The 25,859-nt window shown below is 36.6% G+C and overlaps 1 protein-coding gene across 2 annotated transcripts in view; it reads left to right on the top strand.

The window, feature by feature from the left end:
- Window positions 1–1,625: 1,625 nt before the first annotated feature.
- Window positions 1,626–25,859, top strand: part of Spase25 (Signal peptidase complex subunit Spase25) — a 34,312-nt gene continuing 10,078 nt past the window's right edge. Inside the window, exons 1-2 of one of the 2 annotated variants that reach the window (XM_089252002.1) lie at window positions 1,626–1,745; window positions 6,980–7,063. In XM_089252002.1, coding sequence (XP_089108128.1) covers window positions 1,704–1,745; window positions 6,980–7,063 — 126 coding nt within the window. In that variant the 5' untranslated portion in view covers window positions 1,626–1,703. Of the gene's footprint in view, window positions 1,746–6,679; window positions 6,728–6,979; window positions 7,064–25,859 lie in introns of those variants that run through there. The other variant, XM_089252003.1, reaches the window with a different exon arrangement.

Here is a 25,859-nt window from a genome sequence, read left to right as displayed (position 1 = left end):
ATTTTTATTGATACACATGCACAATTTAGATTAGGATGTTCAGTTTTCCTACTCAAAAATTGAAAAAAAAAATTCTAATTTTCTTTCCTAAATGAGCATTCTTACGAAAACGAAGAGCCAGTCAAATTATATTAGTGGAGGGCGCAAATCTGTTCCACAAAACAAGGGTTATGGTGTTGACTACACTCTTTAGGAAGACGTTGGCCGAGGTGTTGGGCAACATTTAAAATTTCCATCAGTGCTGCGAACGTAAATAGTTCAGGAATCCCTTAGTTATAAAGATAATATTTTGTATTCATTGTTAAAATGTAGTGGTGACTTAACGAATGGGCCAATAAAGCCCGGTCGAGGGGTTGGTCTTGGACCTTTGAAAAATTATCATTTAGTTTTCATTTCCTTTTTTAAAATCAATATTATAATTCACTTGTTGTTTATTTGATTGAGGGAGAATGCATTGCACAATGGTTTTTTTCAGTAATTACTGGGGAGGCTCGGTCCCCTTACAAAATTTATTGCGGGGGGGGGGCTCAAATGGCCTCAGCCTCTAGGTTCTGGCGCCTATTCTTTATACAGTGTAATTTATTTCGGTTTCAATATCATTGCTTCCCAATTTTCAACCTCCCCCTCACCCCCACCATGCATCTTTGGGCTTATTTTCATGTCGGCGCCATGGCCGTCCTCCGGTCGCAGTGAAAAGAAGAAAGAGCCCCCTCAACACCTCAAAGAATCTTCCTCTCAGCCGTGCCTTCTGGCAGTAAGGATTGGAACCGATGGAGGGTGCAATTGGGGATTGAACGGCAGGGAAGAAATGAGATAAACGTATTGTCATGGAACAAGAAAGCCAATGACCATCCAGATTTTTTAAAAGAACTAAAATTTTGAGCAGATTGTTTCCATTAACTAATTCATAATTAGGACAACTTTTGGTTAAAAAAATTTTTTTCATCATTGCAAAATGAATAAGCCATATTCATACGAATTTTTGGGGGGGCTGAGCCGCGTCTTCAAAAATGTTGGGGGGGCTCGGGCCCATGGGCCCTATAGAAGTTTACGCCTATGATGATGGAAGCCACCCATTTCGTCAGCTTGGACAGGCTTTATTAACCTCAGTCGTGAAAAAACTTTCAACACTTTGCAACAGATGGCTCCCCAATTCGCATCCAAAGACCACTCGTACGCAGCAAATACAAAGGCGAACTCTTCGGACGACCAGAGGCTTTGCGACCAGACGTAAACGTCACCCCCTCCACCACTCATTCGTGTGAATTCTGACCACGAGGTCCTGATGACGGCTCTCCATTGAAGGGCCGAAACGCGTCGACCATTCGACCAATTGAATTTATTTGTCTTGAAAACGTCGCAATTTTTGTATAAATTAAAACCAGGCAAAGTTTCTCATTTTTGTGATAAAATAAACTTTACTTATAGCTTAGTGCCCTCACTCTACCTTATTTCTCCTCCAAGCAACTAACCAATGAAATTTTAAAACGAGTTAAATCGTCACAATATGTTCCTATTCAAAGAAATAATCAAGCCTTATTTAAATGCAAATCCATGTTTTTCTTCGTAACAATTTCGGCAAAATGTTTCGGGGGAAAAAAAAACTTGAAAACTTTTCCTAAATAGCATTTTGCAGACGACAACTAGTCGTTGCAAAGGCAAGACATCCCGCATTCGCCACGCCGCATCATACATTGGCAAACATGGCTTCCAGGAGAGCTGACGTGGATGCCGGCGCTGCAAAGGTGTGTTCGATTTCCACGTAACTTTCACTTAATAAATGATTTAATTAATTAATTGAATTCAATTTGAACGTTGTAATTAATTAATTTGATCTCTTAATCATGGTTTCGATTTGTATTGAATTATATCTCGATGCCTTCCGTTATATGTTGGTGAAATGGTGACAGTTCCCAGATTTTTTATTGTTATGGAGAGGGACATTGAAACGCTTGTAATAATAGATTGATTCGAGGATTATTTATTTATTTAGGTGTTTGTAAATATGGATGATTTCATTCATATTTTGATGGAAATGAAATGATTTAACGATATGTTCTAACCATGGGGCGTGAATTCTATGGTATGGTTGCTATTGATAGTGCAGTCTTAACGTGTGGGCCCACATACGGGCACCTCAAGAGAAGAGGGGCCCTCGCAAAAACGAGAACCGGTTGAAATTTTCGAGAATTGGCCAAGCAGGATTTCAGAAAAATAACTTGGCCCATGATGCCCTTTAGACGGCCCTGGCTATTGGTTGTGATTGACATGAAAATTTTGCGTTGGTAACCAATGGCGCGCGTATTTACGGGGTGAGAAGCTTGTTTACCCAGTGTGGCAAATTTGAGAAATGAGTGGCTAATTGGGAGAAGGGCGGCAAAGTTTCTATAAACCTCGATAAATCCGCATCTGCCGAGACTAGATCAGTGAGTGGCTAAAAAAGTGACCTATAGAGTTTGCAAGGACATGAGTGAGCAGAAGAGTGTCTTAGAGTGTGAGCAAGTATGTGATTGATTAAAAGAATGACCTACAAAGTGAGGGACACGAGTCACTAGAATGATCTAGAGTGGTGATTAGAGGTTCTCTCTGGTCTGAGGTGCTTCACTTTAAAGCGTAAAAATTCCAATTATGAATCTTGGGAACAGATGTATAATCCAGATTATGCTTGCTTTGGCAACTTATGGTGCGATTAGCGATCTGGATTATGCTGCATCTGTTCTGGCAGTAATCAATGAATTTAAGAAACAGCTGTAGAGCAGTGTTTCCCACCCTGTGGTCTGCAGACCCATTGGGTCCATGAGTACATAAGGTGTCTGCAGGATCATTTCATTTACTACCATTGTAATAAATTACATATTTTGCACTATGAGAAATTGTAATTTATTGAATTTTTATAAAGTTGCTGTCACATTGTCTTGGTCTGTCAGTTTTTCTCGCCAAGTCATTTCTATTGTGTTCTGTGTCAGCATTACAATCCTAAACTTTAGGACGTAAAGGAGTGCTGTAGATTGATTGACAGGGCTGTAACTGGGTGCTCAGTCAGCCAATGCAGGCACACAGTTTGCCCCCCCCCCCTAATGTTAAAGAAGAGTTTAAAGGTTTGAATCTTGCCTCCCCTGGTCTAGCACTCGGGTCACTACTAGACATGTCAGATCCCCCTCTAGTGTTGTGGCCCTGTCAATTAATCAACTATTATAATATTATAGTAACAATATAATTGCATGTATATTCTAATGTAATTGATTATACAACTATTGTAACATATTACAGATCAGATTTATTTAGCATGTTATATGAATTTTAAATTTTAGTTGGTTTTTCAGAAATAAAATGCTCGCTTCTCAATAGTGGCCACATTGTCATAGTCCCATTTGTGACCATTGTTGGGATGCTTTACTGTACATTTACATTTGAATGCTGAATTCTGATTTTTTTTCAATCAGGAAGTAAGTGCATGTGTATGATTAACTTTGAATATCGTGTTACGTATGAGTGTGGAAATTGAACGATGTTATCATCTGTAATAATCTTCATACAGTATAATATTCATTGTGGTGTATTTCTGATAACGTCCAAACGAAAGTGATCAGATATGTTCCGATGTTTTTTAAGGATACACATTGCAAGCTGTGTTAAATTTCACGATAATCATTCTCAGTGTATTACAGATTATGGTTACCTGCATATTATCTGGAACTTGTTTTTCTGTGATTGCCATTGTAGGCAAACTTTTTTTTCTGCATATAATGCTGATCTGCAGATTCCAAATCTTTAGCTTCCGCATTTCATTAGCATTCTGGATTTCTTTCCTCCTGAGAATGTTAAATGGGTTTTGTATATAAAACAGGTATTATATTATGCTCAGGGAAATATGCAGGACATAACTGGGGCACCTATCTTCAATTGACTTTTTTAAAATAAATAAATGAAAATTTCTTCAGGGCTATAATGGGGGTGCCTCCCTCCTCGTGGGAGAATCTCCAAATTTATGGATTTTAAAATTTTGCACATCCTTCTGTGTCATCACTGATTGTTTTGCAACGTACATTATAATTTTCTGCTTTGGGTGTAATAGTTAAAAATCTAAATTTAGAGTATACATTAGGATTATTTGATATGTCTGTGTTAAAGGGTGCTGCTCACGTGGCTGAGCACCCACAAAATGAATTCTTAAAATAAAATAGATCAGGGAAAGTTCTACTTGTGTGAGCAGGTGTGTGTGTCTTTCTTTCAAACCAAGCACAAATGAGTTCTGTCGCCATCTATGGGTAATTTACTACCTAGTGAGTTGTGCCGGAAGCAGGGTTGGATAGTTTTTCCAAAGGGGGAAAAAAAACCCCTACCAGAAGAAACCAATTTCTTCTGAGACGAAAAAACTAGTTTCCTTTCAATAATTTATCATAAAAGTTATAATTTATGCTCTAGATATATCAAATGTGTATATTTTTTATAACATTAAGTAAATTTAATTTTACTAATTTAATTATGTATACAAATTAATAATTATATCAGCCTTTTGTAGAGTTCTAGTTCCAAGCGGAAGAAACCACTCTTCCTTCCATATTCATCATTGCACTACAATGTAAGATATGGCGAATGCATTTCAACACCTAGTAAATTTAAATTAAGTCTAAGAGACAATTTAACTGTGTACATGTGAAATAAATTAGAAAAGTTATATCAGTCCTTCGATCAAAATCATATATCTAGCTGAAGCTTTTATCAGACCTAGAGAAATTTGATTGAAAGTTTAAAATATCGATTCGACTAATTTCAATCCAATTGACAAAATTTTCAACTTTAACAACAGTTGAGCATTATTCATTTATAAGATACTGTTCTCTTCCATGTTATTGGAAAATGAAAATTTATATCTTATTTTAAAGATCATTAAAAAACAGTTTTATTACAACAATTATTATTGCGGATAATAATTACAGAATATCAGAAAATATTATAAAAAAAGTCCTCATTTTATTCACTTCAGTGCAACATTGAAAAACAATGTTTTTAGCAGCTGTAAGCTGTAATCAATTTCTCAGCTTAGAATGAATGAATGTAAAAGACGAGGAAATTCTTTTGTGTCCCGCAGAACTTTAAAATAGTGTTTAAAAGCATTTCGGCATATCTACAAAATTCATCAGGTATGTCGCTGCCATGATAAGAAGCTCTTTAGAGTTGGAAAAAACAGCTGGAAGAAATAGGCTTCTTCCGCTAAACGTGGAAGAAATGGAACAAACTGATTTTTCTAAAAAATTACTTTATTTCATAAGTTTAATTTACTGCTGTTACAGGAGGATTTTATCAACGGTAATGTTAATACAGTATATCTATTTAAAAAGGTTTAATCAGTTGTATATTTGAATAAAAAGTCCCTTTTTTTTTTATTTATGAACTTAAAATTACTTTTATTGACAAGAAATACAACCATTTTAAAATGAATTGTTCACTTTTATCAGTTCAGTGTAACAAAACCTTTTTTGTTATGACAGCCATTATGCTGTTCCAAAGTTGAGTGGGTGAATCCAAAAACATGCGTAAAATTCTTTTTAAACCTGTTGAATTTGCAGAACAACTTGGAAGCATTTCAACACAATCACAGCCTTTTGAGAATTTCAGATATTTAACAAATTTTTTCTTACCATAATACTATATTGAAATTTGAATGGCATGACTGAATTTTTGCAGTTAAAAAAAAAAATCACAAGTTACTATACTTTGCCACAGTTCCTGTTCAGAATTCAATCTTTTATCCTAATATTCAATATCGATGAGACATGAGAACAAATGACAGGGAAGGTTAGTATCTTAATTTTATGACAAGTCAGCATTTTGTAAAAGCCCCAATCTCTCTTTAGCTGATATATTGAGTGCAATTTAAAATTGTCTCGAGTATGCTTCTATCCTCCTCATGGAGATACTCACTCACAATAATGAAAAAACATTACGATTAAAAATGTTTCTAAGCATTTCAATTGGCTGTTATATCTGATGTCTCCAGCACCTTTGGTCTTATTGCATAGGGAACGCCTGTAGATCATACACAAGTCCTATGATAATTCCTAAAATACTTTTACATTTTTGTTAATTGCGCCATATTACTCCTTACAGTTATATATTGCCAAGTAATTAGATAAATGTGCTGAACATATGAAACTAATTATTTTCTAGAAACATATTGAGCCCTGGAAGAGATCCGCACGATGGGATGAATCTGGTGAGAGGTTCGACGAGACCCGATGGTGGGGGGGGATGCTACAATATATTAGTTATACTTAAAAATTGTATAATATTTTTTATACTCTGATTAACATTCGGAGTGGTAATTGAAATAATTTATTTTGATATGTGTGCTTTATATTGGAAAATTAAATATTGCACGTCTTGGTGAGATATTTATAATTGAATGTTTAAAAAATATTGTTTTTAAAACATTTAATATTTCAGTCCATGAGGTGAAATAACAATCATTAATTATGTGTACTTATATTAAATGGTAATTAATGCAGTTTTTTCCACTGTCCCAGAAGAAATAGGTTTCTTCCGGAAGAAACCCAACCCTGGCCGAAAGTATAAGTGTGTAGTCATCTGTGTGTCTAATGTTTCTGACGCTCCCATGGTGTTTTCCATAGATTGTGTTTTCTTATTTGTGTTGTAATGCAAGTCTTTTTCTTTCCCCCTCCCCCACTATTCTATGCAGGTGTATGTAATACATGACGACGATGACGTAAGTATGTTCTGATAAAAAGTATTTGGGTTCCCCCCACCCACTAGTTTGTGACATTATTTTCTTATTTAGAAAAAATCTTCGCTAGATTGGTTGCTTTGTCGTTTGTTTTACTGAATACTGATGTTTATATTGTATAGAGTTGAAATTATGAGTGATAGGAAAGCCACGGGCTGGCCTTTCCTGGTATGCAGGAATGTTTTGGGATCATATCTCGTGTCTAATTGGCTTCTTTGCGTGCATGTGTTCTAGAACTCTATGGAGGACAAGCCGATCAAAGTTGATAAGTGGGATGGCTCTGCTGTCAAGAATGCCCTAGATGATGCCGTGAAAACGGTGAGTGGGATTTCAAGATTAGAATATTTATTTGATTGTGGTCTTTTTTTCTTGTATGTATGTATTTGCTCACAAGTCATTTGCATACTTTATCACATTTCTGGAGGTGAATTTTTTTTTCTCCCTTTTCTCTTGGACTCTGATAGCTAACTATTACATTTGGGAAATTTCGTCACATGAGGTTTCCGAATTCCTGACATTTTGGAGCCATGGGAAATTGAAGTCCCAGAGAATTCTCAATATGACTTATTTACACTGGAAGCCCATTTATATACGACTCCTTCCGTTGATGCGACATTTTTTTCTGTCTCGCTTACTCTATACTTTTTAAACTTAAAATATTTCATTTACGTGCCACACAATATCGATTACACGAGTTTTTCATAACACGAATCCCAAATTTTATAATTGAATAATAATATATTATATTTATATTATTAATAGAGTGCAGAAGTTCAGGCAAGATGCCTATTTTTAAGATTTTCTGAAAAAAATGCCTTTCTTGAACTTTTCTGTCATAAATGCCTATTTTTACATAATTTTAAATGTATTGGTATATTTCAGAGGCCATAATATGCAAACTTGGATATTTTGAGCATTGAGAACAAAATAAATGTTTTTAAAAAATTTTCCCTACTCTCAGTATTAATTATCAGAAAGTCTCCTCCCCCTCCAGTCTTTCCAGCCCACATTTAAACACGAATGCACATGATCTGAGAGATAGGGAACTTGGTGTTGCCATGCATTAACTTTGCTTTTACCAGATGTTAGACGTGAATAATATTGTTTCAGATGAACGCAGCCCACTTTTAGAAAAGCAGAGGAAAATTAGAAATTTGTTTTTCCACATGCTTCACGTTATATATCTCTCAGGTATTGCACGCCATTGTATATGTATAGTTAACTGATGATTGTCCCAAGAAGTCATCAGTTGACGTCCTGACTCACACGAGGTAGAAGAAGACAGGGCTTTAGGAGCCCATGTTTTGATTTGTTTTTTATACTATAAATGCACTGCAAACAACCATCGTGAGTCGCCCTAGGGGCGTCCTCAGTCCCTTGATACGTAGAATAAAAAAATACAGTATAATAGGGACGACGAGACAGATATTTTTTGTTATGAAAATGAAAGTCAACACCTTTGGCAAGAATAGATATAGGGCACACAGAGTTGCACAGATCGAAAAAAATAAAATAATGCCATCGGTTATAGATTCACAATACGCAATACGGGATGAAATTAATGTAATAAACAGACTTGAGCCTAATAGTATGCCGGATGGTTCAAATTTTTCCCTTCCATCATTCTCAGTGACACATAGCGATAGTTTTCCACGAAATCACAAACTTTTTCAATAATCTCACAGGTGTCTTAGATGAACTTGGTCTCCCGGTATATTTATTAACTTGTGTGTCTCTTCTGCCCATAAAATAATAGTGAGACAGAAAAACATTGACCCACTCAAGCAAAACTCATTGCAAACCCATTTCACCAATTGGTACGTTTCTGAGGTTTCCTTTTACTAAGTTTTGCATTCAATTTACACAACTGCTCTTTGTTCCAGCTTGATAATTCGTATAAAATATATATATGAATATCGACTTAAGCAATCTGGAAATGTGCCACTTAGTTCATTTTTACAAAATTAGGTTTGAGTGGGCAGACCACATCAGATAACCCCTGAGCCACATTTTTAAAAGTCAGTTCACTTACCTGGAAACCAGGGTTGGTAAAAAAACCGGTTTTTTTGAAAAAAACCAAAAAACCGGGTTTTTTTGGTTTAAACCAGGTTTTTTTGGTTTAAACCGGTTTTTTTGTTTTAAATAGTATTAACATTAAAAACAATGAAATTTCTGAAAAATCATTCAAACTTCTAATAATTAACTAAAATGAAATGGTTATTAATGTAATTAACACTATTCCCATGCTAATTAATCAATAAATATTTATTACATTTTAACAAAAACCAACTTTTGCCATTTAATTATTTTTTGCTCAACTCAATGGATTACTGTGTAATTGAAAATTCTTTCAATGTTATTATTAATCATATAGTATATAAAGGTTTTTCTCCAGTTACTTTCAGTATACTTAATTAGGAAGCTATTTTGAAAAAAGTAATAAAAATTAAGTGAATATAATGTATTTAATGAAGCATAAATAATGCAGATTAATTAGCAATGATTTACGATATATTGGATGATTATAACTAAGGTTCTGATTTCAAAACACTGTAAAAAAAGAACGATTGTCAAAATGACTTGAAAATTAACATGAATATTCTTGAAGAAATGGAATTTTATTAAGTAAAGGGGGGAAAAATACTTAAAAATGTAAAATTAATGACATCATCCAACACGGGAAATTTGCTAGTAGAATGGAAATGATAACCAGCCATGGCAAAATGTTAACTTAATTATAGCAGTGCACGATTTCATAATTCATGGAAACATCACAAAAAACGAAGTAATTGAACAAATAACTACAACTTACTTAAGAAATGTTAAATATGTTGTCCAACCTGAGGTTGAAAGCACAAAAATTGTTGTTCAACAACAGAATCGGAGTATGCCATGGTCATGATGTGGATGTGCTTGCAATTCAGCTTCATTAAACCAAACGCGCCCCCATGTTAATATTCCTGAGGAACTTCTAACATATAGGGGATGTGCTGGAGATTGCAATTCACCAAATTTTGCAATCTGACCACTGTTTATGACATTTTGAGGTACCCCCCACAGCCAGAAGTTAAAAGGGTTAAGGTGCATCCTGCCAAAATGGGTTTTCAGCAGCTGCTTTGCTGGTATTGCAATGTGCATCTTGCTAGAAGTTCTATCCACACACTGATGCTGTGGAAGTGCCAAAACGATGTGGTTGCACAAAATAGATTATACTGCTGGCCAAGTACAGCATCATCTACCTGCACATTTTGCACTACTTGCATTTATTTTTTTTTCCTTTTGCGAAAGAAACTTCCATTGCTTCAGGAATATTCATGCAAATTTTCAAGTCATTCTGACCAGTAGTTCTTATTGAATAGTTATGGAATCAAAACTTCAAATTATAATCACCCTGTATATAGCTGATTATTTTTCATAAATCTGTTATTATTATTCAGTAGAATCCTGTTTAACTGGGCTTAACAGTATGAAAGTATAAAAAAAAACTACTATTGAATATTAAGACTGGGAGATATACGGTAGGAGACGTGCTACTTCTTATGGGAAAGAAAATGAAAATGTATGTGAGGTAATGTAACTACTAGTACACTGGTCTTTGTCCTTTAAGGACAGTTGGTGTCTTTATTGGTTTATAGGACCACCTGCCCCTAGCATGATGGTGTCACTACTGTTGCTGCTTCTTTGTGAAGGGAAAAAGAAACCCTGTGAGATAGATATAATACACCATTACATTTAGATGTGTGATGCAATCCTTATTCATGAATTTGCTAAAGATAGAGCATCAGAATGTAGCCAAAGGGTAGAAAATGTTGTAAGAATGAGAAATTTTGGCTTTTGTATATAACTTTAAATAACTAACATACTTCATATGAAAAATATATATATATATTCTGGCCACTTTTATGAGACTTTTTGAAAAAAACCACTTATAAAATCTTATGTCATTTCAAGATATACCATCAGAATGTACCCCAAGGATATAAAATGTGGTAAAAATGAAACATTTTGGCTAATAATGAACCAATATGATATTTTTAAAGGAAAAAAATTATATTTAGGCAACTTTTATTTGATTTTTTGAAAAAAACCAAACTGGTTTTTTTAAAAAAACCACTTGGTTAAAACCAAGGTTTAAACCATGGTTTAAACCAACGTGGTTTAAACCAAACAACCCTGCTGGAAACCATTCATCTTCAAACCGAATTGCAACCCAGCTGTTAACTTTGATGTTAGAGTTAGCTACCGTCTCATCCTTATTTGAGTGTGATTTAATGTGATAAATTTATCACATTAAATACATTTATCACCCGGTTTGCATTTGAAGCATGAAAGTAATATTGCATTTAGGCCTGAAGGTTTTACTTTACACCAAGAATTTTGTCAACAATAGGCTTGATACAATTTGGAAGGGGAAGAGATTTTTTGATTTCAGTTACATCTAATTCAGAGACTTCTGTTACAAAAACACTGGGACATCTTTCTGTAAAAACTGTGAAAAGTGTATCTACATCAGAAATATAATTTCCTCCAAGCACAGCTTTGTCAGCACTTGGCTTTATGATACTTTCAATGCCATTTGGAACACCTTTACTGTGTCCAGCTTTGGTGTAGTTCCAAGTTGCTCATGCAAGTATTTTACAATTTCTTCGGTGATTTCGATATTGGATTGCTGGGATCGATATTGGATCATTTATCATGCTTACTTGTTTCCCATTATGATTAAGTATTTTGACATGATTGAAAATTGGTTTTAAGTGAGCCCATATGCCGCATGGATCATGGCCTAAGCCTCTTGAAATAGTGCAAAATACTTGCTTTATGTACTCATCAGGTATCTGTAAATGGTATTACTCAGGTTATCTGAGTAAATCATACCTGTATGTTTGTTCAGTCAAAATTTGGGTCAGTTTTCCAGACCTTTCATAAAATACATATTAATGAAGCTGTGAAATCTGGCATTTCTTTTGTTATAAATTAACTATATTGTTTTGTTTCCCACAAAATTACTTACTTTTAATTAAATTAATGACCATTTCACAAAAGGAAAATTTTCATGAAAACAGGGTCTTACAAAAAAGTCTTGACAGTCCCCCTGATAATAGTTGTTGAAATCTATGCAAAGAACTATTTCATCTTCAGAAATGTTTTTGTTTCAATATTGATAGTGAATTTTTTATATATATATATATAATTTTTTTTCTGTTACTGATATCACGTTTTCCACTCCTTTTTATGGTAATAGATTTTTTGTTGTGCTCCACTGATAAAAACTTACATCATCCAACATTTTTTCATCTTCAGATTTAAATGTTAATTGTTTCAGATGGTATTTTGAACACTCTAAATTAACTTCTATAATAGAATTGCCGCAAATTACGTCACACGTTCGACCAAGATCTTTTGGTTCTATGATTCTAATTTGATGTAATTTCTCAAATTTAAGGCAAAAACTAGGCCTATCGTTTCAGTTTTGCGAATGCACAGAACTTTTGGCAGTGAGCCAGCAGACGGTTGAGGTTTATCATGCTTGCGTAATTACATTGATGTCAGCACTGTTGGCTGAAATCTAGCACCAGTCTTAAAATTCTTATACACATACTGTGTATGTGGTGTAGGTGACTGTAATTTGACAAATATGGCAAAAGTATATGACAGCAACAAGCCAAATACCTTACTCAAGTCTGGGGATGAAAAATAAAATGATTTCCTCGAGAAACGTATCATTCTTTTCTCTTCGTGATGCAAATGAAGCACCACTCCGAGGATTTTTTCCTTTTCACCGTTGACATCTTTCTGCCATCTTTATTGTTACTATCTACATCCATGATGCCAGATTTTGAACATGTGGGATAGTGTGAAAAGAAAAGGGTTCAATTCCCTTTTGTTTTATGGCCTCTTCCTTGAAAAACTTATTAATGGTGTCGAGTGATGCAGTTAATCTTTCTGTTCTGATTTGTTCTGGAGAAAATTGTGTATGTCACACACACCAGAAACTCATCAATTTTGAAAAGTAAAGTAGCTGCATTCTTTTCAACAACTGAATTGAGCAGATTACAAGTACAATTGTTAATTTTCTATAGGTAAATTTTTTTGGACTCAAGTTTCCTATTAAAAGATTCCCAATGTTTACTTCAGTTGAATCTCTTTCCAAAGAATGCATAGATAATGAACAATTCACCACTTTCTCGCTTGAGTAATAAAAAAAACAAGAATTGGGTATAAAAATAGTGTCGTAAAATCACAAAGGTGCTGATCAAGGAAGACCCTTCTTATTCACTTGAAAGTCTCTCTCGACTGTCTTTCATCACCTTTTGTGTTCCTCTTTTCTTTTCATTCGGGGAGTGCTTCCAATGGTGAAATTCTGAGCATGAAAAAGTATGTTACAAAATGTGGTACATCAGCAATTCGGTGAATAAAGAAATATGACTCAAAATGCAGTACGTAGGTAATTTGGCACATAAAAAATGTGTGTTCCTTCATCTTATTGGTGCTGCTCCAGAAAAATGATTGGTGACATTTTAATAAGATTCCTTCTTTTTGTTATAAAGTCTGCTCGTAGTTTAGAATAACTGGAATACCTTCTGTTGAAACCCTGTGCATTAGCTTTAAGTGTCACTGCAAGTTGAACTTATTCGGCTCACTGCACAAGCTCCACAAATCAAACACTGGCTTGTTCCACAAAGAAGAACTGTCCATGAAATTTTGAACTCTCTAATCACAATATCTTGCTCATATCCCCAAAGCAGAATGTTTAGCTCTGTTCTGCGATGAGCCCTCAGCTGACTAGAAATTTACTGTGGTAAAAATCCCCATACATGTAATTGTGTTTTTTTGCACTTTTTCTTAAAATTCTTCCAAATTGTTCTGCAGTAGCGCTAATTGTTCTGCGACCTACGTCACAGATTTTTGCATATTCTGCTTTGGGGGCTCATATATTCATATTAATAAGTGCTTATAAATGGACATTTTGAGATTTGAGATAAGACTCACAAAAATGAAATTTAAACTAAATATCTTATTCTGAACATCTTTCATGGTTTCTATGTTTGAGAATAAATGAGAAAACTATTTGTTATGAACAGAATAAATGATTATTTACACATTTGCATTTCATATATTCATCAACCTGACATTTATGACCGGACACATCCTGTTTTACATCTCAGATATCAAAGCATTCCCGAAGGACGGGCGTAACTGGAAAGTTTTATTGAAAACAATGAAACATTGTCGCCTCAAGCAAAGACATTAATGATTTTTTTTAATGTAATTTATTTTTTAGTCTGAAACCTTACAACAGATAAATAAAATCTATACAATCAACGAGAATGAGCAATTCAAAATTATAAACAGGATTTTAAGATGACTCATATAGCTGTCCATCCTATAAGAATCTAGTAATTGTCAATTAATAGAACTCTTGAACTGTCTACTTCTATTTGAAATTTAAATTTATGGCCAACATAATTCAATGGAATGTTTGTGGTCTTAGATCCAATTATGAAGATCTCAAGGATTTGATCAATCGTTATCATCCTGTTTGCGTGGCACTCCAGGAAACTTTTACGAAGCCCTCGGAGACATGGAACATCAGGCGACATTCCCTGTTCCGTATTGATTACGATGACGGGAGTAGAGCCTGCCGCGGTGTTGCTCTGCTGGTTCCACATTACGTGTCGTCGCGCGTTCTAACGCTGCGCACGAACCTGCAAGCCATCGCGGTGGAAATCTCTACAGGCCTAAGAATTACCATCTGTTCCATTTATTTGCCACCAAATGACACCATCTTACAGAGAGATCTAGAAGATCTGATTGATCAATTACCTCCATCATTTTTCTTCTTGGAGACTTCAATGCACATATGATTTGGATTCTAACAGCAACAACCCTTCTGGGGAAAATGGTAGAACGGCTGTTAGATGGCATGGACCTCGCCATCATGAATGATGGCAGTTTCACTCATTTCCATTTCCCAAACAATAGTTTCACTGCAATGGATCTATCCTTATGTTCACCTACACTCTTGCCGAACTAGTCCTGGTCGGTTCATCCGGACCTCCATGGGAGCAATCAATTTCCTTTAGTGGTTAAGTGCCTTGATCGAAGCCATAGCATTTTTGAGCACCTCCTTGATGGAAGCTTGTAGCAGCTCGATGGGCCGAGTTGACGACTAAGGCAGAAATCACTGAGGATATGGTCTTACAACCATGGTATCGATCTTGTGACAGTTGTTTGATTTTGGCAGCTAATGAAACTATACCCAATGATCTCCTCGAACCTTCATAAATTTCCTAAACTTTATTGGTACCATGAATGCAATCTGACTATTAAAGCACAAAAGAAAGCATGTAGTAGGTTCCGGCGTTGCCCTACCCATGATTATCAGTCAGATCATTATCAGTGTCATCTTATCACCATTTTAAATACCAGTGGCACTATCACCAGCTATGTGAGGGATATTGCGGAAACCATCACCACCTATATCTCCAGTGATGCAAATTATCAATCTTTTCATCCCATTAAATCATCGGCAGAACGCACGTGATACACCTTCCAACCTTTTTCACCGGAGGTTAACAATTCATTGTTCACCCTTTGTGAACTGATGACAGCCTTGCAGTGAAGTCCTGACTCAGCTTTATGGCGCGATGCCATTCATTATTCCATAATTTGACTTCTCTCACCAGAATCGCTTTCACATTTATACTATTTAATGCCATCAAGCCCACACTTGGCCATTGACGTTCGATTTGCAGAACTAACCAAAAGGAGGAAGTTCTGCTTGCCCGGTTACGAAGAGGACAGTCGCCTCACGTAATCATATTTATTATTACGCGAGAGTCAACCAGAGTGCCCTCATTGTAAAAGTCCATTGACCATTGCTCATGCTTTTACTTGTTCACATCATCGTCATCATTTTACGACCGCTTTTGGTCATAGTCATCTTTCACTTCGCAACATTTCAAATGACTATTGCGATACATCTCACATTTTTAAATTCATCAAAGCCATTGGTTTTTACAATTGCATATAGTTTACAATAACTTATGTAAGGATCAAGGATGAAGTAGAACTATAAACCTGCTAAAAATTCATTAAAAAGGGAATGATGCATTATGCATCTTTCCTTCTTTCGTTTGTGATGTTTTGAGATCTAATGTTGCCAGCTTTTTTATGATTCTCCCTGATATGCATTTTAATTAGCAACTATGCTGCGTGAGTACTAATTTTTTTTTAAATCATGGAGGCGTGATCATCGCAGTCTATGATATTCAAAAGTGGCGTTTCAGTCAGCCTATCAGTTAAATTTTTAAGGATGGATTCATTTATCTAAGGGGATGATAGAGCTCTTTCAGCAGTGGCCATACACTTGGCAATATATCTTACAGTATTTTCTCTGTTATTTTAATCAATATTGTGTGCCACTTTCATATTCCTTAAAGTGAGTGTACATGGCGGGGTTGGTTAGTTGTTTTGACGCATCTATCAACATATTTTCACATGCGGTGCATGCAACTCGAGCAAGAGCTCTGCGTGCAAGATGCCCTGAAATATAAGCGCAAGTGTTCACCTCTAAAAGATTCATTTCATCCATGGATGAATTTTGGTTATGTTGCTTGTCTCTAGCCATTGATACTGCACTCATTGTTTCATCATCGGAATCTAGATTTACGAAATTTTGGTGGGGATTTTCTGCCTCGTTTTCAACAACTGATTATATACCAGATGAGGGTATATAAAACTAACTTAACTTGTTTACAATTCGTAAATTTGCTGGAGCTGCATGTGTTAACAGATGCTAGTTTATAGGCTGACAGAAATTTGTGTGCAAGTAGGGTTTTTAAGGTTTCTCCCACCTACAACAGCTGAAAAAAATTTCTATACACTCTTGATTGCACCTACCCTGCATGGAATATGACAACTTTTGAAGCAACTCTTGTGACATTATCAAAAATTTTAGAAATTATTACCAGCCTGCCTTGCATTGGGGTGATTGTTGTTTACCAGTAGACAAAGCATTAACAAATTTCCGTTTTAAAGTCTCCTCCCAGAATTGCAGATGACCAGTTTGTGGAGAGACTGCACAATGCTTGGGCTTGTGCCCCTTTAAGGTTTAAGTGTTCTATTCACATGGAATCAAAAAAATCATCCACAAGTTTAACAAACTATTGTTGGTGCAGCAATGGGTGGAATTAAATTGCCAAGACGGCGACAACTCATTACTGCAGAAACTGAGTTGCTAAACACTTGTACATCAAGACTAACCTTCGTGAAATTGAGAGCGAAAAGAGAAATATGCTCATTCAGTTTTGGGGCAGTTCTTGAAATCATTTTTTTAAAATCTAATTTGTAAAAATCTTTTATGTATTTGAATGAAACTCTCCCTTTACTCATTTGCAGACTACTTCATCAAATTATGGCGTCAGCTTTTAAACAAATGAGAGTCGTATATGCCATAGCCCAATATATTGGAAATATCGCTGGTCAGATGGGGCATGCTAAAAAGAGTTGAATTATTACTGTTATTGATCACATATTAAGGCCTTCACAATCACATCTACATGTTTTAATGCCTGCAGTGCATCCAGAATGATACATTTCATCATCTGTGCAGGCATGGCGTGATTTGAGAAATGAAAATCAAGTGGCAACTTCTTTCTGGTCGTTCGGCTCCGTCGCATCAGAACAAATGCTTGGTTTGCAATGGTGTTAGGTCTTCACAAATAGCTAAAGTCCTCAAAACCATCAATTTTGTCATCTTCCTTATCATACACCATAAAAGGTTTTATGACCATCTCATTAAAAGCAAGGACAAATAATCGTTCCTGTTCATACTTCCCATCAAAAATATTTTTTAAAGCTGCCATTAGATTAGAATTAAGGCCTGGTTTTGGCAGGTGGGAATAAAGAAATAAATAAGAAAATAAGAAATAAATTGCTGGAGTGTTTGTGAAGACTGCAGTTGCAGCAAAGAGTACGCAGAATGACTTTTATAAAAAATTTTTTAGGCATGTACTTTGTCAAACTGAGTGTATCTCTTCCCATCGGCCTTGTCAGTTTGACTTGAAGAAAAATGAATAAAGAAAAGTTTTCATCTACGCCCTGTGCCGCAAGAGTTTGCTTAACTTTCTGGAATTCTCTCTGCTGTTTAAGTTTCTGTGCCAACTTCACTTTGCATGGAGTGTACTTTTTCCTTGAAACAGGAGTGAGGAAGGTGAATGACTGTCCTGAGTGGAAAAATGCCAGAAGTTGAGGGTTTAGGAGTTGATACATTCACAAGCACTTTTGCAAAAAAGATGCATTTTCAACAGCCATGGTATTCACAATTGCGGGACTTGGGCATTCTGGTGTAATTGGGAGCTTAGAAGCAATACTCAGTGAGCTACTGGCAAAACTGTCAAAGGGTACATGGCTTTTACTGGTGTCATTCATATTTGATGAATGAGATACTTTACAAGTGTCTCGATAATTGTGGTGTATTGTGAACATATTTTAGGTTAAAATATAGACATTGCTAAAAAATCTACTCAAGATAATTGTTGCCGCTTAAAGTTTATTCTTAAGTTTTCATATTACTGTATATTATTATTTATCAACATCACTATCTCAGTCGCCCTCAAAGGCAATATGTAAAAAGTTATTATTTCTGTAAAAAGTAAGCTGGCAGATGGCAGCACTACACATAACAAGCATTACAGAGAAACAAAAAACTTCACGTCAGGTTTCACTACACGTACACGCGCATTCCCGCATGTACCAATTCGTTGGGGGTTCCGTGGGGGGGGGGCATGTGTGGTGTAGCAGTAGTAGGTAGGGCCTCCAAAAAATGGCTCGGGGATCCATGATTTTCTTAAGTCAGCCACCTCGGTGGGCAGTTTGCCTGTTGTGGCGTTGTATTTGTATAATCATGCACCCAACACCATCTGGAGCGATCGCCATTTACTGATGCATCTCTTTACAGCATCTCACATATTTGTTTCCCCTCATGATCTTACTTCACACACTAAGCGCTTTAAGAAATTAAAGACACATCGTCAAAAAGGAATCCCGACGTGCTTAGCACTTCAATACCAAGGACTACACCCTCTTCAAACTCACGAGAATGAATGTGTGTGCTCTGTCTGTCTCACCACGCAAATCAGAGTAGTTTGTTTCTTTGTTTGAATGAACAATTAATGTAATTGGTGAATAAAGTGTTTTTGCCCTCGTCACATATTACGAAACCAAAGAATGGAAAGGTGTTTTGGATTCCAACTGGTAAGATTCGGATTGTGGCGATAGCAATGATTCATAAGATGAAATATCGCATCTTTTCTAATGCCGGAGATATTTTGAAAAACAAGGATGTTATGGCGTGACAACGTTTATGTCATGATTATGCTTTCGTATGGGTTGAAATGCAGAGACAGATCCCCCCCTCCAATTATCGCAGAATGCAGCGGATTGACGCCATTAGACACAATCACGGACAAACAGTTCTTCAACCACGGTTCAATAAGAAATAAGCTGACCATAGAGCATAATATAACGGGGAAAAAATGAGTATAAATAAAAAAAATGTAAAAAAAACCATTAGGGATCTCGCGATGCCGGAGGGTAAACACTGAAGTCTTCAAGAAAGATGGAAAACAAATTTTTCTTGTTAATCCCCATTGCTGTCACCCACTTCCTCCAAATGTAGGAAGCTGGTAGCTGTCAAACTCTACATTTACTTTGTGGCAGTTCAAACCTTTTTTTACAGCACTCCATGTGCCCTCTATGCTGTTGGTGTGGGCACCAGTCACAGGGTCCTTGAAATTCATGCTGTGATTTCAGGCAGATGCCTGTAGAGGCTTGACTGGCCTAAGTCCGGAGTAGCCGGCCTAACAGTCCGAGATGATCGTTGTGCCTGGGAGAATGTTCGCTTGTATCATCCGCAGTTCTGTGGCACCGTTGCGATCAGCGACTCCCTGCAGGAGCACTTTCTACTTGTCTATTTTTACTTTGGCCTCGACACTGCCAATAGGCTCATTATTGTTCATGAGGACAACCTCGCACACGTTTCGGCAGAACATCTTGCAGTCAACGACTGTGTGTGAGGCCACGTCCACCTCATTCATTAAGAATTCGTTGGAGCTCTTGTGCACCCACAAATACGCCACTTAGAGGATGCTACTGGCACTGAGCCTGCTCGTCTCGAACTAGGACCTCTTCCTTACCTGGAAGAGATCCTAATACTTGTGGGTATTGCCGGCAACCTTGGATCGGCAATGGCATTCACACTTGTTGGTCGAATCATGCCGCTCAACCAGTTTCAGCTGATAGTTGCATTTCAGACACTCGTGGAGTTGATGAGAATGCCAACACGCATGCACCAGTCTACAGCAGCACGTTCGCCTTGGCATATAATAATGATTTCGTAATCATTTGTAATAATGAGTCTTGAGAATGGGTCATTAACTCCCATAAAAGTTTAAAGAAACATTACTCACGGCTGTTTTTCTTGGGTAAAAAACATGCTTCGCTTTTAACAAATTTGGTTTGCACCTAAATTTTTCTTTGATTTGTTCAGCCTTGGTGGATAGCACAACTTTTATCAAGATGTACATTGCAACATTGGTTTCATCAATTCTGAAATTATTTCTTTCATTAATAGTAAAATTCATCATTTTTTAAATGTTTTCAACCATTTTCTGAAAATGATCGGCGGGCCTGGCTCTCGGGCCCTGCATTGAAAACCACTGTTCTATAGTATTAAAATCCTCTTTCAGAGTTTTTTCTATAAAATTTTGATTGCACCTACCCTGCATGGAATATGGCAACTTTTGAAGTAACTCTTGTGACAACATTATCAAAAATTTTAGAATTTATGACCAGCCTGCTTTCCAATACGAGTCCATCTATATAAAACAAACTTATCTTGTTTACAATTTCTCAAATGTGCTGGAGCTGCATGTGTAAACAGATGCTAGTCTATAGGCTGACCAAAATTTGTGTGAAATAGGGTTTTTATGGTTTCTCCCAGTGTCTTTTACACAGCTGAAAAAAATTTCTATACAATCTTGATTGCACCTATCCTGCATGGAATATGGAAACTTTTGAAGAAACTCCATAACTTTTGAAAAACTAAAGCGACAACATTATCAAACATTTTAGAATTTATGACCAGTCTGCCTTGCAATGGGGCGATTGCATTTAACCAGTAGACAAAGCATGAACAAATTTCCGTGACTTCACAAACTCTAGAGTCTCCTCCCAGAATTACAGATGACCAGTTTATGGAGAGACTGCACAATGCTTGGGTTCGTGCCCCTTTAAGGTTTAAGTGTTCTATTCACATGGAATCAAACAAATCATCCACAAGTTTAACAAACTATTGTTGGTACAGCAATGGGTGGAATTAAATTGCCAAGACGGCGACAACTCATTACTGCAGAAACTGAGTTGCTAAACACTTGTGCATCAAGACTAACCTTCGTGGAATTGAGAGCGAAAAGAGAAATATGCTCATTCAGTTTTGGGGCAGTTCTTGAAATCATTTTTTTAAAATCTAATTTGTAAAAATCTTTTATGTATTTGAATGAAACTCTCCCTTTACTCATTTGCAGACTACTACTAGATCTGTTGCCCAATATATATTCGAAATATGGTTGGTCAGGTGGGGCATGCCAAAAAGAGTTGAATTATTACTGCTATTGATCACATATTAAGGCCTTCACAATCACATCTACATGTTTTAATGCCTGCAGTGCACCCAGAATGATAAATTTCATCATCTGTGCAGGCATGGCGTGATTTGAGAAATGAAAATCAAGTGGCAACTTCTTTCTGGTCGTTAGGCTCCGTTGCATCAGAACAATTGCTTGGTTGGCAATGGTGTTAGGTTTCCACAAATAGCTAAAGTCCTCAAAACCATCAATTTTGCCATCTTCCTTATCATACACCATAAAAGGTTTTATGACCATCTCATTAAAAGCAAGGACAAATAATCGTTCCCGTCCATCCTTCCCATCAAGAATATTTTTTAAAGCTGCCATTAGATTAGAATTAAGGCCTGGTTTTGGCAGGTGGGAAGAAATAAATTGCTGGAGTGTTTGTGAAGACTACAGTTGCAGCAAAGAGTACGCAGAATGACTTTTATAAAATTTTTTGTAGGCATGTACTTTGTCAAACTGAGTGTATCTCTTCCCATCGGCCTTGTCAGTTTGACTTGAAGAAAAATGAATAAAGAAAAGTTTTCATCTACGCCCTGTGCCGCAAGAGTTTGCTTTACTTTCTGGAATTCTCTCTGCTGTTTAAGTTTCTGTGTCAACTTCACTTTGCATGGAGTGTACTTTTTCCTTGAAACGGGAGTGAGGAAGGTGAATGACTGTCCTGAGTGGAAAAATGCCAGAAGTTGAGGGTTTAGGAGTTGATACATTCACAAGCACTTTTGCAAAAAAGATGCATTTTCAACAACCATGGTATTCACAATTGCGGGACTTGGGCATTCTGGTGCAATTGCATACTCAGTGAGCTACTGGCAAAACTGTCACAGGGTACATGGCTTTTACTGGTGTCATTCATATTTGATGAATCAGATACTTTACAAGTGTCTCGATAATTGTGATGTATGGTACCATGAATGCAATCTGACAAAGCATAAAAGAAAGCATGTAGTAGGTTCCGGCAATGCCCTACCCATGATTATCAGCCACATCATTATCAGTGTCATCTTATCACCATTTTAAATACCAGTGGCACTATCACCAGCTATGCGAGGGATATTGCGGAAACCATCACCACCTATATCTCCAGTGATGCAAATTATCAATCTTTTCATCCCATTAAATCATCGGCAGAACGCACGTGATACACCTTCCAACCTTTTTCACCGGAGGTTAACAATTCATTGTTCACCCTTTGTGAACTGATGACAGCCTTGCAGTGAAGTCCTGACTCAGCTTTATGGCGCGATGCCATTCATTATTCCATAATTTGACTTCTCTCACCAGAATCGCTTTCACATTTATACTATTTAATGCCATCAAGCCCACACTTGGCCATTGACGTTCGAGTTGCAGAACTAACCAAAAGGAGGAAGTTCTGCTTGCCCGGTTACGAAGAGGACAGTCGCCTCACGTAATCATATTTATTATTACGCGAGAGTCAACCAGAGTGCCCTCATTGTAAAAGTCCATTGACCATTGCTCATGCTTTTACTTGTTCACATCATCGTCATCATTTTACGACCGCTTTTGGTCATAGTCATCTTTCACTTCGCAACATTTCAAATGACTATTGCGATACATCTCACATTTTTAAATTCATCAAAGCCATTGGTTTTTACAATTGCATATAGTTTACAATAACTTATGTAAGGATCAAGGATGAAGTAGAACTATAAACCTGCTAAAAATTCATTAAAAAGGGAATGATGCATTATGCATCTTTCCTTCTTTCGTTTGTGATGTTTTGAGATCTAATGTTGCCAGCTTTTTTATGATTCTCCCTGATATGCATTTTAATTAGCAACTATGCTGCGTGAGTACTAATTTTTTTTTAAATCATGGAGGCGTGATCATCGCAGTCTATGATATTCAAAAGTGGCGTTTCAGTCAGCCTATCAGTTAAATTTTTAAGGATGGATTCATTTATCTAAGGGGATGATAGAGCTCTTTCAGCAGTGGCCATACACTTGGCAATATATCTTACAGTATTTTCTCTGTTATTTTAATCAATATTGTGTGCCACTTTCATATTCCTTAAAGTGAGTGTACATGGCGGGGTTGGTTAGTTGTTTTGACGCATCTATCAACATATTTTCACATGCGGTGCATGCAACTCGAGCAAGAGCTCTGCGTGCAAGATGCCCTGAAATATAAGCGCAAGTGTTCACCTCTAAAAGATTCATTTCATCCATGGATGAATTTTGGTTATGTTGCTTGTCTCTCGCCATTGATACTGCACTCATTGTTTCATCATCGGAATCTAGATTTACGAAATTTTGGTGGGGATTTTCTGCCTCGTTTTCAACAACTGATTATATACCAGATGAGGGTATATAAAACTAACTTAACTTGTTTACAATTCGTAAATTTGCTGGAGCTGCATGTGTTAACAGATGCTAGTTTATAGGCTGACAGAAATTTGTGTGCAAGTAGGGTTTTTAAGGTTTCTCCCACCTACAACAGCTGAAAAAAATTTCTATACACTCTTGATTGCACCTACCCTGCATGGAATATGACAACTTTTGAAGCAACTCTTGTGACATTATCAAAAATTTTAGAAATTATTACCAGCCTGCCTTGCATTGGGGTGATTGTTGTTTACCAGTAGACAAAGCATTAACAAATTTCCGTTTTAAAGTCTCCTCCCAGAATTGCAGATGACCAGTTTGTGGAGAGACTGCACAATGCTTGGGCTTGTGCCCCTTTAAGGTTTAAGTGTTCTATTCACATGGAATCAAAAAAATCATCCACAAGTTTAACAAACTATTTTTGGTGCAGCAATGGGTGGAATTAAATTGCCAAGACTGCGACAACTCATTACTGCAGAAACTGAGTTGCTAAACACTTGTGCATCAAGACTAACCTTCGTGGAATTGAGAGCGAAAAGAGAAATATGCTCATTCAGTTTTGGGGCAGTTCTTGAAATCATTTTTTTAAAATCTAATTTGTAAAAATCTTTTATGTATTTGAATGAAACTCTCCCTTTACTCATTTGCAGACTACTTCATCAAATTATGGCGTCAGCTTTTAAACAAATGAGAGTCGTATATGCCATAGCTCTGTTGCCCAATATATATTGGAAATATGGTTGGTCAGATGGGGCATGCCAAAAAGAGTTGAATTATTACTGCTATTGATCACATATTAAGGCCTTCACAATCACATCTACATGTTTTAATGCCTGCAGTGCATCCAGAATGATACATTTCATCATCTGTGCAGGCATGGCATGATTTGAGAAATGAAAATCAAGTGGCAACTTCTTTCTGGTCGTTAGGCTCCGTCGCATCAGAACAATTGCTTGGTTGGCAATGGTGTTAGGTTTCCACAAATAGCTAAAGTCCTCAAAACCATCAATTTTGCCATCTTCCTTATCATACACCATAAAAGGTTTTATGACCATCTCATTAAAAGCAAGGACAAATAATCGTTCCCGTCCATCCTTCCCATCAAGAATATTTTTTAAAGCTGTCATTAGATTAGAATTAAGGCCTGGTTTTGGCAGGTGGGAAGTAATAAATTGCTGGTGTGTTTGTGAAGATTACAGTTGCAGCAAAGAGTACGCAGAATGACTTTTATAAAATTTTTTGTAGGCGTGTACTTTGTCAAACTGAGTGTATCTCTTCCCATCGGCCTTGTCAGTTTGACTTGAAGAAAAATGAATAAAGAAAAGTTTTCATCTACGCCCTGTGCCGCAAGAGTTTGCTTTACTTTCTGGAATTCTCTCTGCTGTTTAAGTTTCTGTGTCAACTTCACTTTGCATGGAGTGTACTTTTTCCTTGAAACGGGAGTGAGGAAGGTGAATGACTGTCCTGAGTGGAAAAATGCCAGAAGTTGAGGGTTTAGGAGTTGATACATTCACAAGCACTTTTGCAAAAAAGATGCATTTTCAACAACCATGGTATTCACAATTGCGGGACTTGGGCATTCTGGTGCAATTGCATACTCAGTGAGCTACTGGCAAAACTGTCACAGGGTACATGGCTTTTACTGGTGTCATTCATATTTGATGAATGAGATACTTTGGCAACATTTAGCTTGCATTTCCCGGTTCTTTGACATTTTACCCCAGTAGCCATTGAATGGATGACAACAATGAAAGAAACAAGATTTTAATTAAACTATAAGCATTTATTCAAATATATATTAACTATTAATATAACACTTGATCAACAATTATCACAATTAAACCTTTCTCTCAATATTATAACAGAACAATAAATGGAACAGTCTCACCGCCCTGTCTATGTTTTCACGTATTAGTTCACATCGCCCGATAGACACTCCCAGGTGCCTACCTCACAGCAGAAGACTCCCCGATACCAGCTTCAGACTGGTTTGGAGACACCAAACCCTTGAGGTCACAGCTCTGCCAATGTGTAGGGAACTGAAAGGCCAGTCGTGGTCCAGGCTCTGTCCCTGGT

This window comes from Pholcus phalangioides, unplaced genomic scaffold (genome assembly GCF_987345545.1).
Source record: "Pholcus phalangioides strain wild (caught in Gottingen) unplaced genomic scaffold, Ppha-v1.0 ptg000028l_1, whole genome shotgun sequence".
Taxonomy (NCBI): domain Eukaryota; kingdom Metazoa; phylum Arthropoda; class Arachnida; order Araneae; family Pholcidae; genus Pholcus; species Pholcus phalangioides.
Note: the sequence above shows the minus strand (reverse complement) of the source record. Positions and strands in the feature narration are given on the sequence as shown.